An 18,496-nucleotide genomic window follows, 5' to 3' on the forward strand; every position below is an offset into this window, starting at 1 on the left:
TGCGCTGCTATTGGATAATACAACGCTCTGGTAGTACGACGTTCTAGAATGCACACTATTGCTTGCCGTTCTAGAACCTCTAGCGAACTATTATCCAATCCTAGCGCAGGGGGGCGTGGCTTGTATGAGCAAGCGGCCAATTGTAGTTCAGAAAGGCGGAGACAGAAAAGAAAGAAAGGGAAAAAACATCTCCGGTACACGCGCGCGAGAGCGGGAGGTGGTTCTCTAGTCAGTGTTGAGCTGGCGAGCACATACTCACACGCGCTCACGCACACTGGGGATGCTCCGTGGCGCGCTCTCCACGCAGGGCGCTGGATCTCCGTAGAGCTGGCGGGCACCGTGGCCGGGCGGTTCGCTTGCGGCTTCCCTCCCGCCGCTCCTCCCTCAGCCGTAGCCGGCGAGAGCGACAGCATGGTGGCCAAGGATTACCCTCTGTACGTGGTGGTGAAGAGAGCCAGCTGCTCTCTGGAGGTGCAGGCTGTGAACACCGCGGCCAAAGAAGTTGAGGTAGGCAGGCTGAGTTCTGAAGTTTGGCTTGAAATAGTGCTGGTCGGTACGGATACAATTAATTATCGCGATATTTACCAAATTTATCGCGGTATCACGGTTCCACATGACATTGGGGAATATGAGATAAAAGTAACAGCACTATGCCTAAAGGCATTTTAGAGCTTTGCGTGGAACTTGGTCATAAGTCATATTTTGAAAAGGCTTTAAAAATAGTACAGTGATTGTTCAGTGTTTGCCAGAAATAAATTATTTGAGATGGAACAGGGCAAAAAATAACACAACAGTAAATGATATAATATTAATAAACTTGGATGACATACTGGGCTACCGTCTGTTAATATGCAGTTCATGCAATCACTATAAGCTGGTGGTTGTTGTTTACATGTCAAACTATAACCAACCTACAGGATACTGCCATGGTGTAGTTAAAATGTCTTACTACTAGACAAAACATGTTTTGATTGTTCTGTTTGTTCACCTTAACTTAGGCTGTGTTTAGCTTGGACTGTGTTTTGTACCTATGGTGATGATGTTGATAATTGTATTTTTGTGTAGGCTGTGTTTTGTATTTCTTTGTCTTTTCTTCCCAAATCAGAGTGGTTTAGTATAGCAGATGCTGATTTGATAGATGTAATACCTGATTTAAAAAAAAACAAAAAAACACAGGCTTGGTAAAAGCCTATTAGAAACATAGCCTTAACCAACCTTGACACAAATACACTACATGGCTCAAGCTCAAGTTTTTTCTCTTCCCGGTTGTTAGCAAGCCGTAAACTTTTCGCTGATGTAGCCTGTTGGCGCTGATCAGTCTCTCAACGGAACCTTAACTTGGAACCACATTTCATATGTGTTTAGTCTCAACTCCTTCAATGCATCTTAAATGTCTCATGACGGTTTAAACTGTTCAAGTGAAGGAGAATCTCTCAGAGCTCAGCTTTGAAGAACCTGGCATGATATAGTTAAAGCCTGAGATGTTTGTTTTTCCTATGCGGGCTTGTTCTGTTTGGTGGCTTGTGCATCAGGCGTGCTTCCTCAGTTGGCTGGATCCAAAAGACCATCCTTAGGTCAGTACAGAACTCAGCCAGCTTAAGACGCTTACCATGGTTTGGCTATGGACCAGATTTGTTTCAAATTATGTTGTGTGTGCAACCTTTTTGTGTCAATATGTCATTATCTGCACATTTCACATGCTCTGATTGCCCCCCCCCCCCCCCGGCTGATTGATCTATGTGGATTATTGACCGATCAGCAGAGCCTTTGTGCTAAAGGTGTAATGAAAGCTGCAGAAGTCGACCAAAGAGCAGACAAGTTTACGGTGGTGTGTTATAAGGCTAATATTGTTGTGGGTGGTGGATAGAATTCAGTATATTTCAAATACATCATAGTATTGATTATTAAAGCTGCTGAAGCTTGTTTTCCACCCAAGGGGACCTTACATAGTGGCACAGCAACAGGACATGCTTTTTTATGGATTGTCATCGATAGTATAGTCCTAATCTATCAATATCACAAAAACTGTAGCACAGTGTAGACAATATATTACCCAGCACTTGGCAGAAGTACATAGACATGACAAAGACCATAGACTGGACACAGAATAGATGACTTACATATGGGGGATAGAGAGTGGAGAAAACAAAAACTAGCATTTAGATGCAGCCTCGTGGCTAGATTTAGAATGTTGACTCAGGCCTGTGGCATTGTGGAAGCCCTTTTGTTTTGTGACCCGATGTGCTGATGAATAGAAATGGTGAATGAGACCCTCACAGCTTACTCATGTCTGTCTGAGCATATGGGTTTGTCGTTAGATCACGGCAGAGTCCTCCACAGGGGTATCGCTCTCTGATCACCATATCATTTTACACTGGAACTCATGCCAGGATCCCAGCCGCCCCTAAAGAATGGCTTGTAAACCCCTCTAAGCCGAGCTTTGCCTGCGTCTTTTGCAGTTACATTGAGTTCACAGCCTCATGTGTCATCATCAAGCTTAAAGACTTGAGCAGCAATTCAATATAAGCCAGATCAACGTTCAAAGAGTCTGTTCCCTTGGGCAACCCTCAGTCATTCTGAATGATGCGCCAGTGAATGTGTTTCAGAATCACATTAGCAGTGTAGCGGAAATAAAGGTGGGCCTAGGCTCCCTGACTTGGAAGCTATGCCCATTCAGATCTCTGACTGCTCAAAAAAATTCTCAAATGTCAATGAAAATGATACAAAATGTGATTCAACTGGCGACCTTGTCATGCAGGATAAACCCAAAGGCACTAAGTTCGTGCAGCCTTTTGTCAACTTTACAAATAAATGGAAATGATCAAAGGAGAGCTTCAGTGGTCATCACCAACTTTCAACAGCCGTTATCACCATGACCGTGTTAGTTAGTAGTAATCCTAGACATCTACACCTGTAGAAACAGCTGCTGTAAACATAAGCCCGTGATAAGTCGATACCCAGCATGATATGCTGTCAGTCGTTATAGCAACTAGCTGATCATGTGTTGGGTTTAACAGGTCTTTTTTCCTCCTGAAGTAGTCTAGCTGACTAGTTGTCAGCTTCACTGAGTGGTTGTCTCTGAGACATAATGCTTTCAACCTGTAGCCTAAAACCACCCTTAAAATGAAATTCAAAATTCTGGCTTCACTGCTGTTATAGTGTGACCCACAGTTTTAATGTAAGCATACATCATCCTGTATATGCCTTCTGTATTTGCTCTGAATTAATATGAATTAGCAGAAAAAGCAGGAAGAGTACCTCAAACTATTTCAAGCAAGCATGTACGAAAAGGTGAACGTATAGAAATTTGCTGAGGTAATTTAATGGTTTATCCGGGTTACACCACCATGTTATTGTATAATTAAATTGAACAGCCTCAGGATTTAGGTGATGCAATTGCACTCACTGCAGATTGGAGTACAGACTTTTTTCAATGTTTAGAACATAGCAGAATAATAAAAGTTCAAGAGGTCTTTGTGGTTAGACCTCATGTTATGCGAACACAGATTTCAGTTAATATCTGACTGTGCTTTGAGAACAGAACGTGTAATCTCTCCTGTGGTACTGACAGCAAGACCTAGCAGATAAAGAGGTGGCTATAATTCTGTCAGGACAAGACCTTGGAGTGTGTTTGAGCCAGAAGCTGACAAATAGTCTGAGTCAGGGCATGGTGTGCTGTAGTCTGATTTGATGGCTACTTACCCTGCAAATACGCTCCCTCAGGTTATGACTGTGCAACATGACCATGTGTTCACTTCCCTTCAGTGTTACATCCTGACCTATATCTGTGTTCGTATTTTTGAAAAGGAAGCCACCAAAACCCAATATAGCATCACCTGAAACCTTTCAGCAGACAGACTTCCTGAACAGAACAGAAACTGCTACACTTCTAACTGGCTTGAGGGAACAAGAACCATAACAGTGGATAATGTTTTGGTGACACAATGCAAGGATGTTCAGTGACTTTGCTGAAGTTCAGCATGATGTTAGCTGCTGATGCATCACTTCATCTGTTTTGAAATGTGTGAAAAAAGAAGTCTGCTTCCAGCTACTTGGTTACCGCTTACTAATTGCCGTTTTGGTGGAGTTCCACCCAGCTGCTGCTATGATTCATCCGTTCCCACACAAAGCCAGACTCCCTCTCTCAGCAGAAAGGGCCTGGCTAAAACCATCCGTCTTCTGCTAGCAGAAGCTTTCATGTTAATAACAGCATGGCCAGTCCAAACTTCTCCTCAAAACACATATGCTAGCCTGCCTGTGGTCCACATAACCACATGGAAGGCTTGGTGGGACTGGATCCTGTCCCAAGCTGGTGTTTGTTTGACTTGGTCAGCTTTTAAAAGCATTTTTATCTTGGTGTTTTTCGGACTTGTCTCTTTCATTAACACTTCAGGACTTCAGTCTTCGGGGCAGAAGTCCGGTTTGACCACACACATGTTAATAGAGGTGCCCCTTGTTTTCTGAGATCTTTATTGCAGGCATTAAAACTTGGGGCAAGGCAGCATTCCACAAGTGTCTTGGTGGAAAGAGTTACAGCTGTGTGCACCTAGGCACTGGTATTGACTGAGTGTGTTTAAAACGGACTGAAACAGTCTCGTTTGTTTTTGTTCTCTTGGCTTGAGATGTTGGTCTAAAACCATGCCTTAGTACCATGTTCCACATGACACACCAAAACAAGGGCTCGTGCACGTGTTCAGTGTTTGTTGCACATTGAGACTAATGGTCAACCATTATACTGCACACTTTGTGTATACACCACTTTTGCTATTACACACGTGTGTGTATGTGTGTGTATATATATATAAATATATATGTATGTGTGTGTGTGTGTGTGTGTGTGTGTGTGTGTGTGTGTGTAGTATACACACATTTTATGTGAATGAAGTTACTATATGATAAATAATATGCTGTCAGTCTGCTTACATTTTCTTTTGTCAAATTAACTGCCTGACATTTCAGTCACATTTTTGTTTTATTATTTTTTATCATTGCTGATTAATTATTCAGCCTTAATATGCAGCTTTCTAGAAGTGTTTATGCAGCATTTTAGAATCTTCTGCAGGCTCTGGTCATCATTCTGCACATGTCCAGCATATTCTTTATTTTTTAATTTACAGCTTCTTATTGTGCTGCTAATGGTTCAAAACATGTGAAGTTGTACAGAACTAACACATCATCATTTTATACATTTATCTGGAATCAAATGACCTCTATAGTATTAAAAACATTGACTCAAAATCATTAATATCTTGAATACATTAAATAGTGATTCAAAATTTTTGAACAGTATTGCATGTTTACAATAACTCATGAACTGCAGTTGTGTGGACATAAATGATTTTGATAATTTGTTAGCATTTCTAGGAGCCTGTAAGCCATGTGTGGGTTGTGTGTGGTTGAGGTGACAGAGGTTAATCACTCCACAATGGGGTATCCTGGCTGCAGTAAGTTATGTAAGCACTATTTTAGGAAGCTTATCCATCTCTGAGCAAAAAGCGCTCTGCCCGTCACTCCAGTGGAAGCGTTAGTCAGACAGGAAAAGGGTTAGAAGTTTGATAGGAGAAGAAAGCTGAGATTATGCTTTATGGTGCCTTTCAAGACCTTTCTTTTTTTTATCTAATCGCTTAAAGGAAGAATGTTTGCTGTGTTTTTTTAACACATGTACATCAGGGCTGTATATTGGCATTAATAATAAGTACTTGTTTTCACTCAAACATGTATTTTTTTTTTTAAGGATTAGTTTGACTATTAATCAAAATTAGACTGCACCAGTTAGCATGGCATCGTTCTCATAGTGCTAAATGGTAGCTGTTCATGGTCATTCATCATCATCATCGACATTTTTCATTGCATTTTCGGCTAAATCACAGCTTTGAAGCACTTTGGTCTGTTTTACAGTCCGTGAGCTCCATACCATGATCAACTACAGACATATTTAGTCTCCTGGGCTTCCTCTATATTAAATTTGTCATCTCTCGTCTTGGTGTACTTTATTACTGTGAATGGCTAATTAGAGGAACTGGAATTCATGATTAGGTTTTGCTGCTCTCTGTGGAATCTGCTGTCCCTGTTTAATGGGAACGATGATGAAGATTCCAGCTTTAAGCATCACTATGGACACAAGGTGAAGGAAGGTTGTCAAGCCTGTCCAACGTTCCATGTTTGCAAACTAGCTGAAAGCAATTGTTGGCCAGTTTCCACATCGCATGTCCATCGATCAGGTCAGATTCAGAGCACAGATCTGGGGGGCATGTGCAGTCTAACATGGGGAAAAATATTGAGCAGCTGTCTGGCCCATGGTCATATGTGCTTATAAACTGAAGCCATTCTTTTTATGTGCCAGAAGAGGAGCTTTGAAGGCTGCTCACATGAAACTGAGAATGTCTGTTCAAAGGAGTAATAACAATGCTGTATGAATGGCTCCTAAAGAGGACATAGGATGATGTAAGCAAGCTTCTGAAAGCCTTTTTACATTATCCTTTTCTCCAGCACACACAAAGTAAGGAACCTTATACAGTTTCCAGTCAGAAGTTTGGACATATTCATGAAGAGCTGCCTTATTTTTGTTCCTTATGGAATAATGGTGGTAGATCAAAGCTGTCTTTGGATTTAAGACTCAAGGTTGAAGGTTGCTGCTTTGTACACTCTAAGCATTCAGTCAAGCAGCTTAACAAGGAGCCACCCAGGATGTTTTGCCATCAGTCTACAACAGTGGTTACCAACCCTCCACCTGGAGATAAACCTTGCTGGTTTCATCTCCAACCCGAAATTAACATATCTATCTCAGCTAATCCAGATAAACAAGACTTTCTGAAGGCAGCAAGTAAATAATCCAGTGGGTTGATTAGGGTTGCAGCTGAAGTCTGCAGGAAGGTAGAGCACCAGGAGCAGGGTTGGTGACCACTGATCTAGACGAAGTGCTGCATGTGTTGACACCTAGCTAGCAGTTCAGAGCGGGGCATGATGTTTGTTATTCATAATGTCTTAAACTATTTAAGTCTTTAGGTTCAAATGTCTTTTCAATTCTGAAAAGTTTACATTCAGCGGCTGTTCGGCTTTCACTTGATCATGCGAAACGCCAGGCGTAAACATACCCAGGATGCACTGTGCCTGTTTTACAACTTTACTTCAAATTCAACAGCGTATAATACACTGGTAGCAGCAGATGAGACCATGTTTACAGCAGATTACCAGAATTATTTACCTTCCGCTGTGGCGACCCCTAAAGGGAGCAGCCGGAAGAAGAAGAAGAAGACCAGAATTATTTACCTGCAAGTGTGTATTCTGCATGTGTTAATGCGCTTTTTACATCAGTGCCAGTAAAATTCTGTCTCATCTGGTCACAGTGGGGACACTTTTTAGTAAAACACATCTCTGAAAATATATCCACACATGACCTGCACATGAAACGCATGTTGATGCTGAATTAAGAAGCTATTAGGTTTGACTGCCCCTGTATGTGTGGGTACATTGTCAGTCTAAAGGCAATAGTCTTGTCAGTGGTTGTGCTTGAAGCGGGTTTAATGAGATGAATGTTTTTTTGTTTTTTGTTGTTTTTTTTTTTTTTTAAAGAAAATCTTAGCCTGTCTTCTGAAGGACAGTGAATTGGTTACATAATGTTGAACAATGTTGAACATAATGTGTTGGCTTAGCATACATCAATGTGAGATCCTTGTTAACGTTCCATGTCTGTGTCTGTTGCAGTTCCTCTCCATTCTATTGGACTGATTGTCCTACAAAGATGTATTATATGTGGTCATTGCAGTGGTGTTATTTAACAGGTGCGAAAACATTTGGAAATGCAGGGATGCTTCCTTTCATGTTCTGCAAACCGACACTTAATTTTGTCCAAATATCAGTCTTGTTACGTCTTGTTGTATAAGACGCTTTGCAGCAGTGGAGACGGTGCATCTGTGCTGTTGTGCGTCGTTAAGTGACCGAGTATTCTGCTACTGAATACTGAATGCTTAAAAATGCATTATTTAATAGTAGTTCATTATATATAGAGTTAAAAGTATTTTCTTGGCTTCTTTATGCACAGTTGGCTAAAAGAGAAGCCTTTGTCTGTGTTAAAGGTGTTTGGTTGGCAGACATATCGATTGTATTAGAAATCATGTAGTCTACCCATTATTTTGACGATTAGTCAAGTAATAAGATTTTTCGGAACAGTCCAGACAATAAAAATGTATTTAAATGAACAATAAACCTATTTCAAGACTGCTGTTCTTTACTGAAATAAGATGAACTCAGAAGCTTTAAAAAAATCATTATCTTCATTATTAACACTGTGTGGCAAATTCCGTTCGGTTCTGTGTCTGAGATTTAAAAGCATTGTCATCATGCAAATTGTTATATGATGACTGATGATTAGTTGAGAAGGTACATTTTAATCAATGTTTACTTGATTAATCATAACAGCCCAGGAGGATATTGACAGAAAATGTCTCTGCTTGCTGAATATAGATCTAGGAGCTGCAGTGATGTCACACTGCTCCATGCAAAGGCATTGAGAGAGCGAGAGAAAGAGAGCGAGAGAACGAGGGAGAGAACGAGAAAAAGGAAGGTGTGCAGGGGGCAAGCAGAAGCTCCAAAGATCTGGTCCTTTTCAAATGCCCCGAAGATGGATAATGCGTGGAATTCTTTTTGCTTTTTCGTTGTGATTAAAGGGCTCCACTGGGATATGCGTTTTCTTAGGATGAAGGCTGAATGTAACTGCCCTTGCCTTGACATTTCAGAAGTAAAGTGATATGAACTGCGCATGGAAAGTGATTGTTCATTTTGCGCTGTGTGGCATCTCGGCATCCTTGGCGGAATCCGTAACCTTGATACGAACACCACGCTGCAAGGGGCTTTCCCAGCCTCGCTGTCTCACAACTCTGTCACCATTTAGGTGAATTGAACTCTCGCAGCCTTAGAGGCATGACTGTGCCAAACGAGAATGACAGCTGGTGCAGTTTTTCACAGATTCTGGTCACGGTCTGTGAGCGTGCGAGTAATGGGGACTGAGCGATCAATGGAGACTGTGAGGCAGAAGGTATTCAGTGTCGTCTGTGCCCATGCTTTATAACCTTTTCTGTTTCTGATGACCTTGCGGTGTGTGTCCGTGTATGTGATGCATGTATGCATGTGTTCTAGACACCAAGACAACTTTTTTTTTTTTTGTGAAGGAAGCCACTAGAAACCAGTATAGCATCTCTTGAAACTTATCAGCAAACTGACTTCCCATTTACTCAGTATTGGATACGGTCTCATTTTTCATTTTGCTTGAATGAAGGAGGGTTCACTGTAAATGGTGCAAGGAGGTCCAGCATTGCTGGCGTAAACTGTTGTTGTGTTACTTCGTCTTTCGTCTTTCTCAGAGATGTATGAAAAAAGAAATTTATAACTGTCTAAGCGTCAACCCTGTCGTCAGGTGATGGAGTTTGGTCTCCAGCATTGCCACTGTCATCTGGATCCTGTAGTCCAACAAGGCATAAATGGCCCCACTGTCTGGGTGGATCAGATCCCCAATCCTTCACAATCCCATCCTTTTTCCCTTATCTTTCAGATGCTAGCCAAAGTGGGCGTCTGTTAGCTGATGTACCAGAACTGGAACAGAACTATAGCTTCTCCTCTAATCAAGCTGTCCAGTCTTGTTGTGCTAATGGCAGTTTGAATGGTAGTGGTGGCGCTTCATGTGTCACACAGGAATCATGTGCTAGCCTTCACCCTCATATCTTGGTAGCATTGTATCATAGGAGAGGACCTAGCAGTTGAGTGGAATTGGATATACCTAAATGGAGGTGCTAGCAGAAAACAATACCCAGTGACCCACTGAGAAGAACTGAGACTAGTGGTTGTTTCTCTAAATGTTTACTCGGTCAAGTATTATTCGTTTTGGGCGAAATATCTAGTTGACTTAAAATGCGATTGTTTTCTATAAATTTAGGTCCATGCTTTTTTTTAATGCCAAGATTACCAAAATTTTCTGCCTTCTTGAGGTTGTGATGTCACAGCACACAGGTATTTGGTTGCCCTTGATTAGTCCAGTGCATCTACGAACAGTCAACAAGCTCTATGTTATTAGGTTAAACATCCCTACTTAAAACTTGTGGATTATAATCAAACTTGCAGCTGTTGCAATCTGAGAGTTGCACTTTCCATGTAAAAATGATTAGTCTTAGCTCAGATTCAGTTAAACAACTAATTGAACCATTTGCTTTCTTCCTCTGTCATTCAAAGCTTCATTTGTGCTATGATGGTGATGGTGCATCGAAACAAATGAAATCATAATGCTCCCTATGCCTCCTGTGGTGTATTGCCAAATGTGGAAATGATTGTGTGCATTATAAGAACATTCTAGAGCACTTTTTTTTTACTTTTAAACCTAATCGACATCACTATTGACTAATGGCTGCAGCCCTGCTTGAAAGAAGGCAACTTTTCCAATAAAATGTAAGAATGTTTAGTGACCTCATTGAGATTCGACATTGCTGATGTTAGTTGTTGATGCGTCATACATCTTACTTGGATATGTGTGGGGGGAATAACAGAGGTTTTATCTCAGCTTCTTGGTTACCCACTGACTAATTGCAGTTTGGGTGGAGTCTCTTATGATATTGTGATGTGTGTTTACAGGAGCCTAGCAACAAGCGGGTGAAGCCTCTGTCTCGGGTCACGTCTCTGGCTAACCTCATCCCTCCGGTCAAGGCTGCACCACTGAAGCGCATTGGACAGACACTGCAGGTACGACACTAATCACTTTATCTCCACGTCACCTATGGTCTGTGAAGTGCACACCCCTGTCCCCATATCACCTTTATGCTTTTGCATAATGCTGGAGGTCATTACTTTAGTAGTTTTCCTGGTATTAGAGTCATTAGGGTCAGGGTGCTGTGGATTTATGTTGACTTGCTTTTCAAAGCTGTAGAGTATAAGTCAAAATCTTTGACAACCCTGTTTATAAAAGGGTCTTTTGGTTTTGTCTTCCATATTTTAGAGTAATAATAAGCCAACAAAGCCATGAAATAACCTCTGTGGAATGGGGCACGGACCAAAAAAAAGATGTTCAACAAATCTTCTGCTTTAGATTCTTTAGCTACTCCTCTTTGCCTTGACGCAGCTTCATGAGGAGCCACTCGGGGTACTTCTCTAATGGCTTGAAGTTCTGCGTATGTTGAGACTTTCTGTTTGTCTTGAAGCACAGTTTATGCATTTTTATATGTGACTTTAGATGAAACTGTCTTTCAGATTATTAAAAACATATTTAGTCATTTGGCCAAATAAAGCAACTGTCGTTGTAAAATATCTCTCTGGCCTATGTCTTTTTTGGAAATCGGACTTTTAAAAGAATGAGATTATGTATTATTTAAAGGCTCTCTGTGACTTTCTGGTGAGGCATGAATTATGTTTCTGCTGGAGCCCTTGGGCCAGACTTGTGGTAGCAGCTGTTGCTGTGTGAGCGAGTGGGGGCTGGGGAATCAGGTAGGCATGTCCCAGCCCATCTGGCTCAGAAAGAGGGGAGCTTGAACAAGAGAAAGAAAGGACAGAGCTGGAAATGTGTGGAGCTGGGAAAAGCAGGCCCAAGGCCCGGGGCAGGAAATGAGACAGCCTGAGGTTGGCTTAGCACGTCTGGAGGCCGTTCTGAGGCCGCCGGCCAGCGGACAGCTCTATGTGCTGAGTGTGACTGGAGCGTCGAGTACAGGCTAATGATTCATCGCCCAGCTTGCTGGCTTTCCCTGTTTTCACTCTGTCTGGTTCTCACCAGCTTCTCACTCGTGCCATTGTTCTGCAAGGCCAAAGGAAGCACGCACTGCTTTTTGATAGGCGTGTATGAAGCGATAATTTGGCTAATAAATAGAATTTACAAAGTTTTTCTCCTTATTCCCAAATGCAGCCAGTCAGCCAAGACATATTTGATGTCCAAAGTTTGCTTTTTTAGTTTTGCACTGTAGCTAACAAGTAATGGATGCTTATACTCCACTGATTTGCATGGTGCCCTAATCACACAGTTGCCTTAAACTACACTGAGTTGTTACTTACTTGTGCTGTTTCTGACACTGTATGACATACTATTATCTATTAATATGGATAGAAGTATGTTTCATTGCTAAAAACCAGTAGAAGCAAATAGAAATTCTTTGTCCTTTTCAGCATCCATCTTTTTATTGACTTTCATGATCAGCAGTACGTCATAAAGAATTAGAAATCACATAAGCAGGTTTATCAACAATCTGCATGAATAGAAGCATGTGTAATGATGTAGGCAGTTTGTAGGATATTAATTGGTTGGATTAAAACCTTGTAGCTCAGGTGCAAAACTAAAGAGGCAGCCATACATGTCATATATGTCTTGGCTTATCAACAGTATTTGGGAAAAAATTCTTTTTTTGCCAAATTATCACTTTAAAACTAAACCAGAGATACTTTGTTTCAAGACATTGATGGTAATCTACTAAAGTCCTGCTTGAGGCACCCAGTAAAGACCCTTAAGCCCTAATATTTCTGTAGTCTTTCACGTAAACATTTTACATAAACATTCTTTGGTAGCTAGTGGTGCTCTAGACTTGCAGTCATGAGTGCAGCCCCTACAACCACAACACATTCTGCTAACGCAACAGGGTTTGGACACAGCTCGGCGATTTGCCCTCGCTGCAGTTCATGCTGGATCAATCACTCGATTTCCAAAACATCAGCCCATGCTCTTACTAATTGACCTAAATGCCTTATGTCTTTTGATGTTTTGCATTATCACAGTTGAGTAGATCATCACTCCCACAGTTACATTAGATGCAGTGAAGCTAATCATTGTTGATTCTCATTTGACTATAGTTTTTCCACATTTCTCTTTTCATGAGTACTGAACAGCATCCTGGCTTAGGCGTCTGTGTCCTTCATTGAAATCATTCAGCGCAATTCTCTGTACATTGTTTGAAAATGAAAGCTCAAGTACAGCCATGCATACAGTTGAAACCAGTCCTTTGAGGTTCCTGTCCTTGAATAGTAGTTGTGTAAAAAGGTATCAGTGCATTATGATGCATCAGTTTGATGGTGCTGATTCAACTGCATCCATTTTATAGTGAAAAATGTTCCCATTTTTTCTAAAATAAACTCTTGGGCTGTTCAAAAAAAATGTGAAGTTGTGCGTTATTTGTATTGTGTATAAATAACCCATTCACACTTGTATGCTCGGTGTAATCAGACAATCAAATCATGGTGAGATTTCATGATGCACTCCTAAACACACAACCGAACAGAGCTGTTGTAAGGAGTACACATCAAATTTATACGTTTTCAAGTTTTTTTTCCTTTCCTACAGCGCTCCATCAGTTTCCGCAGCGAAAGCAGGACTGAGATTGTTCCTCCTCGGCCATGGGGTAGGCAGGCGCCGCCCTCCATCACCAAGCGCCGAGACAGCAAGCTCTGGAGTGAAACATTTGATGTTGGCTTGGGCCAGATGCTGTCCTCCAAAGAAATTAAAAGGCAGGAGGTAAGAGGGCAGAGTTACATACAAAATATCAGCTTCCTATGTCGGGTTAACAGCGGTCAGTTTCGACGCAGTCTGATTGGTGGAAACGCATTCTGCCCCTGTTGACAACAGTCTGCCACTAATAATGGGTTGCTAAGTAACAACACTGGTCACTTTACTCGTTTTTGGTGGAGGACATTGGCAGTATTAAAAAAACAGATTGTCTATTATTTGACCAGAAAATAACTGCAAGACCAATAAATTTAAAACTTTATTTGTTTTAATGAACTAGTCTTGCAGTGTCCCCCATACTGTTCTGCATGTGAAGATAATCTGACCTCTGGACTGCCTCTATTTAAATGGAGGATGGAGTCGCTCTCAAGTTCAGATTCAGTAACGTTAGCTTGCACATATGCCAACATATTTAGTGCAAGTAAAGCTCACGTCTAAGTTTTTGTTAAAATGTAGGCAGCAGCTTGGATAAACTAGTAAACAGTATGGTAAGTTAAAAAGTTAAAGTAAATCTAATCATTTACAAGTAGCTTCGCATATCTCTACTGATCTGATGGTCAATAAATATATCGTCCACAGTGATAAAACACACAAACGTGGTTTATTTAGTTGTTTTGAGCAGCAACGCTCTGAAAGAAGGGTGAGTGTATGCTTTGAGCATTGTTACCACCATTACAAACGCTGTTAGAAACAGTATTTAGGGCTTCTTTGCTTTGCTGTTTTCCTTTACTTTGCAATACTGTTGTATAATAGAAAGCTGAGTGTTGTGTGCTATTACAAATGACATCATGGCGGTAACAATCCCTTGCCACAGGACATAATATGTATTTGAGACACTGGTGTTTACAGCAGTGTGTTATTTAACAGCTGCTTAAACATAAGGAAACTCTCTTTCATGTTCTAGTTCTACTTCATTTTGTCCAAATACTTCTTACAAAAGACGCCCTGTGGGAATAGAGACTGTGGATTCATTCTGCTACTTTTGAACTTTAACTGAGTGGCAGGGTGTTCCGCTACGCTACATGAGTCGACAGATTGTTTCTGAGCTCCCTTTGGGGGCAGTGGAGCCGATTACTGATCTTCAGTGGTCAATGATGCTGTTATTGCTGCATTTGATTCAGTGCTGGGAAAGGTATTCTTTCGCAAAGACATTGTGGTCATCACATCTTGATGTCAAAGTATCAGTTTTTCACCTATTAGAGACACGACGTATTCTTGTGTCTTGAATCACATCGCAGTGTGTTGTATTGCATCGTATCGTTGTGTCGTGAATAGGATGTTAAGCTGTGGCTAGAGCATTAGATCCGGACATTATAAAGCGCAGATTTTCAATTATTGTATTTAATAATGAGCTTAAATGGGCAGCATTAACATGTTACACATTTTCACCTGCTCCTTATTTTGCTGTGATGAAAATGTATCTAACCGAGACACTATGAAATTTTATGTGAAATCGTAAATGAGCGGAAAGGGAAAAATAATTATTGTAAATTGTGTATTTGGTCTTTTTGAGCCAGACCCATTCATATAAAGTCTTTTTCTTTTTTCTTTTTACAAAAAAAGGATTTTTTTTTGTAAAGGCTTAAAGTGGGTTTTAAGACTTCCTTGTTTCTTTTTCCATTAAAATATTTTTGATTGGCTTTGCATAGTTTGTAATTGTTGGTATATGAATCAATAACTAATATAATTGATGGTGATAGTCCTACTTTTAAACTTTCAATGCCCTGGTAAAGAGTTCAGCTGAGGTTTCATGGAAATTGAGCAGCAGGCAGTGTCACCTATTTAACTATGCTCTGAAAGAATGGCTCAGAAAGTCTCCAAACTCAAGCCAAAGCAAATCTAGTGTATTTGGAGTAGGGGAATGCATACAAGCCCCACAGTAAACCTCAGGCAGACACGGACTTCCAGTTCACTAATCCCCATACAAATGATGCCCTGCGAGTTCACATGGAAAGCACACATTTGGCTGAAATTGAGCCGTTATTGTAGTGTGGGAGTGGAGGCTGATGGAGGTTTCTGCTCAGTGCTCCTTTGTATTCCCTTTACTTAACGATGCAGTTGTAAGTGTCCAAGCACTAGTCACTGTTTTTTCGCTAGTAAAATTTAGTGAGCCTTTACGGTTCCCAATTGAGTGTTTCTACGTCTCTGTGGCCACACCAACTTCAAAGGCTCTTGGATATGGTGTGGATAACAGGGAGCAGCTGTCTATAGGGAAATATCAAGCTTTTCAGAGGTCAAGAAGGAGGATCCTGTAGGGTTTTTCCCTGCACACTGAAACAGCTGGACTAAGCTGAACAGAAGCTTAAACAGAATAGTAGTCAAACCGAAGGCTGACTACTGTTCGTTCTCGCTGTTTATGGAAGTGCTGCCTTGCCTATAGGAGCTAAGACATTGTGTGACCATTTCATGATGAATGGACCAATTGAAAAATACCTGGAATAAAACCTGGGTACACTAACATACATTAAAGTTCAGAAAATGTATATAATTGTCTGAGATTTTAACTTTTTATAGGTTTTGTTATGACATTGACAATCAATATATTTATATACCTTGTTTAGAAGTTTTAAATTTAGCTTTCTGTGTTTTTAACTATTCTTCACTTTACAAAAAGTGGACTTGCACAAATCAGTCAGATGTACTGTATCACTGGCTGCATAACAAACTTGGGCTCCTTTTAGATTTACTTTCAGATTGTATTAACCACCTTGCCTTCTCTCTTTTTTATAGGCCATCTTTGAGCTGTCTCAGGGTGAGCAGGACCTGATTGAAGACCTCAAGCTGGCTAAGAAGGTTAGCTCTGCTTTTCCAATTAGTGGACTTTTCCTCCTCACTTCATGTGCTGTGTAAACACAAAGTTGTACCCCCTCAGAACACCCCCCCCCCCCCCCCCCCCCCTTCATGGAAAGCCTGGCTCCGATTACCCTCCACTCACGAAATCGCACACTTCATGGCCGTTTTGGGGGCTGGGCAGCACATGAAGGGCGCTTACAGACACGTTTATGTCTGCCTGTAATATATAGTGTTCTTAAGCGTTTACGGTCATCACTGTTTTGTTCTGTTTGTAATCACACAAGTACTATCCGTACAGAAATTACTACTGTATCCAACATGGCAATACACTTTCATATTTTATTGTGTCTGGGTGAAGTTCAAGCTAGCAAAAGGCTGTAAAACAAATTAAGTACCTTTTCCTTAGTATTACCTGCTCTATTTATCTTAAGCCCAAGCTGACCCTTAGTTCAAGATGTTTTTTGGGTTGTATTCTTTTGGGTTACAAAATTCTGTCCTGGCTTGGACAGCTGCAGAGTGCTGGAGTCAGGGTTGAAGTCTGGCTTATATTTGTGTGATGTAACTGCAGGCCTACCATGACCCCATGCTGAAGCTGTCCATAATGACGGAGCATGAGCTCAATCAGATATTCGGCACCCTGGACTCTCTCATCCCACTGCATGAAGGTGAGAATTTCCCTTCCTACCAGCTACAGCTTAATATCCTTATAAGAGTAATGTGTTAAGTTCGTACTGTACTGTGCTGTTGCACATTTTGTGCTACTTTTCACAACCATCTTGTCTGCTTACTTGACACAGGCAGAATGTTCAGGTTTTTCTGAAGAAAGATCATGATTTATTTACACGATTTATATCTGAGATACAATGCTGTGTTCTTCTAGCCTGACCCTAAATGTCCTAAGATACCGATAACACAAAAAGTGCTATTGAAACATGCATTAGACTTTCATTATGACTGCAGTTCAAATTATATCCAGCAGCTAAAACAATGCTCTAATGGAACGGATACACTTGCATTTTAGAGATTTTTTACCTGAAATGGTAAAGTGACACGACTTTGGTTCTCAGGATGATTCATTAAACATGATGTGCCTTTATGGTCTAACAACCTCATATTGCCAATGTAGTGCTGAGCTTTTTTCTCATCATCCGATAATTTAAAGAGCTCCCATACATATGATTCCCGAGGCACCTCTGCTCTTTTAACTTCCATGTCCATTTGGAAAGTGGCGTAGTTTGTTGTGCTCTGACGTGATGAGGATGCTGACAAATCCAGTTATAAGTAGTTTATGTTTATATTTATATGTACTTTCTTTGTCTCTCCGTAGACCTGCTCAGTCGACTCCGACAGGCCAGGAAACCAGATGGGTCTACAGATCATGTGGGCCACATTTTAGTAGACTGGGTAAGATGCATGCTTCCTTCTCCTGTTATCTATTAAAATGGTCAAAAAGCTGTTGCCTAGCTAAAAGTAGGCTAAAATTCAAGGCTGAATTTCATATACATTTGGCCATTTTTATAGACAATTTTGTGCCATACATTGTCAGAAACCACACATGCAAGTCTACTTGAGATGACTTAACAGCATAGTTTGCTTATAAGCTCCTGCTGCTTGTTCGCCACCTTAGCTTTGTGCCTCAAAACATTCAAAAACCAAACATGTAAGGGAAAAATTGTGTAAATTTTGAACTATTCCCTTAAAAAGTAGGGAGTCTCTACAACTAAAACTTTCACAAACAGACACAAACTCGGTCATCTCCCTGTCTGTTGGCCACCCACACTTTTCAAAAAGCCTGCAGTTGCACTTGGTACAGGCAGAATCGTGGTTGTAGTAAGGAGTTATTTGGCTTGGTGTTGATGTGGAGGAGTGGAAACATCTCCAAGCGGTGAGTGTGGGGGAGGATAGAAGTGGGGATTTTTTAGCACTTTTTTATGCAGCCTTATCAAGACATCATTAGGAACTTGGAGTACGAATCAATGGTGTACGTTGTACAATATCCATGTAAAAGCATTGACACCCTGCCACAAGGTTCATGTAAGTTTACATATCATCCAGGATGTCTAAGCAATATAATCCTCTGATGTCCTTTTAACTAGTAACCTAAAAAGTTGCTGATAACAGCTATTTCAAACAAGCCCTGCTCTCTCTGTGGGGTTAAAAGGATGAGAGCCAGGGGGGTGGTCTCTGCTTTCAGAGCGCCACTCTATTAATCTCACTTGACAGCTCTGTCCTGTCGAATGTTCC

At 41.0% G+C, this 18,496-nt stretch overlaps 1 protein-coding gene across 7 annotated transcripts in view; it reads left to right on the plus strand.

The window, feature by feature from the left end:
• arhgef3 (Rho guanine nucleotide exchange factor (GEF) 3) overlaps window positions 1–18,496 on the plus strand; it is a 129,099-nt gene that overhangs the window by 100,285 nt on the left and 10,318 nt on the right. For 5 of the 7 annotated variants that reach the window (XM_017704867.2, XM_037532464.1, XM_037532465.1 and 2 more), the window contains 5 exons: window positions 10,618–10,725; window positions 13,298–13,468; window positions 16,190–16,252; window positions 16,821–16,917; window positions 17,580–17,656. In XM_017704867.2, coding sequence (XP_017560356.1) covers window positions 10,618–10,725; window positions 13,298–13,468; window positions 16,190–16,252; window positions 16,821–16,917; window positions 17,580–17,656 — 516 coding nt within the window. Of the gene's footprint in view, window positions 1–199; window positions 508–8,588; window positions 9,035–10,617; window positions 10,726–13,297; window positions 13,469–16,189; window positions 16,253–16,820; window positions 16,918–17,579; window positions 17,657–18,496 lie in introns of those variants that run through there. The other 2 variants (XM_017704868.2, XM_037532466.1) reach the window with 2 other exon arrangements.

The sequence above is a fragment of the Pygocentrus nattereri genome, chromosome 21, assembly GCF_015220715.1.
Source record: "Pygocentrus nattereri isolate fPygNat1 chromosome 21, fPygNat1.pri, whole genome shotgun sequence".
NCBI classification, from domain to species: domain Eukaryota; kingdom Metazoa; phylum Chordata; class Actinopteri; order Characiformes; family Serrasalmidae; genus Pygocentrus; species Pygocentrus nattereri.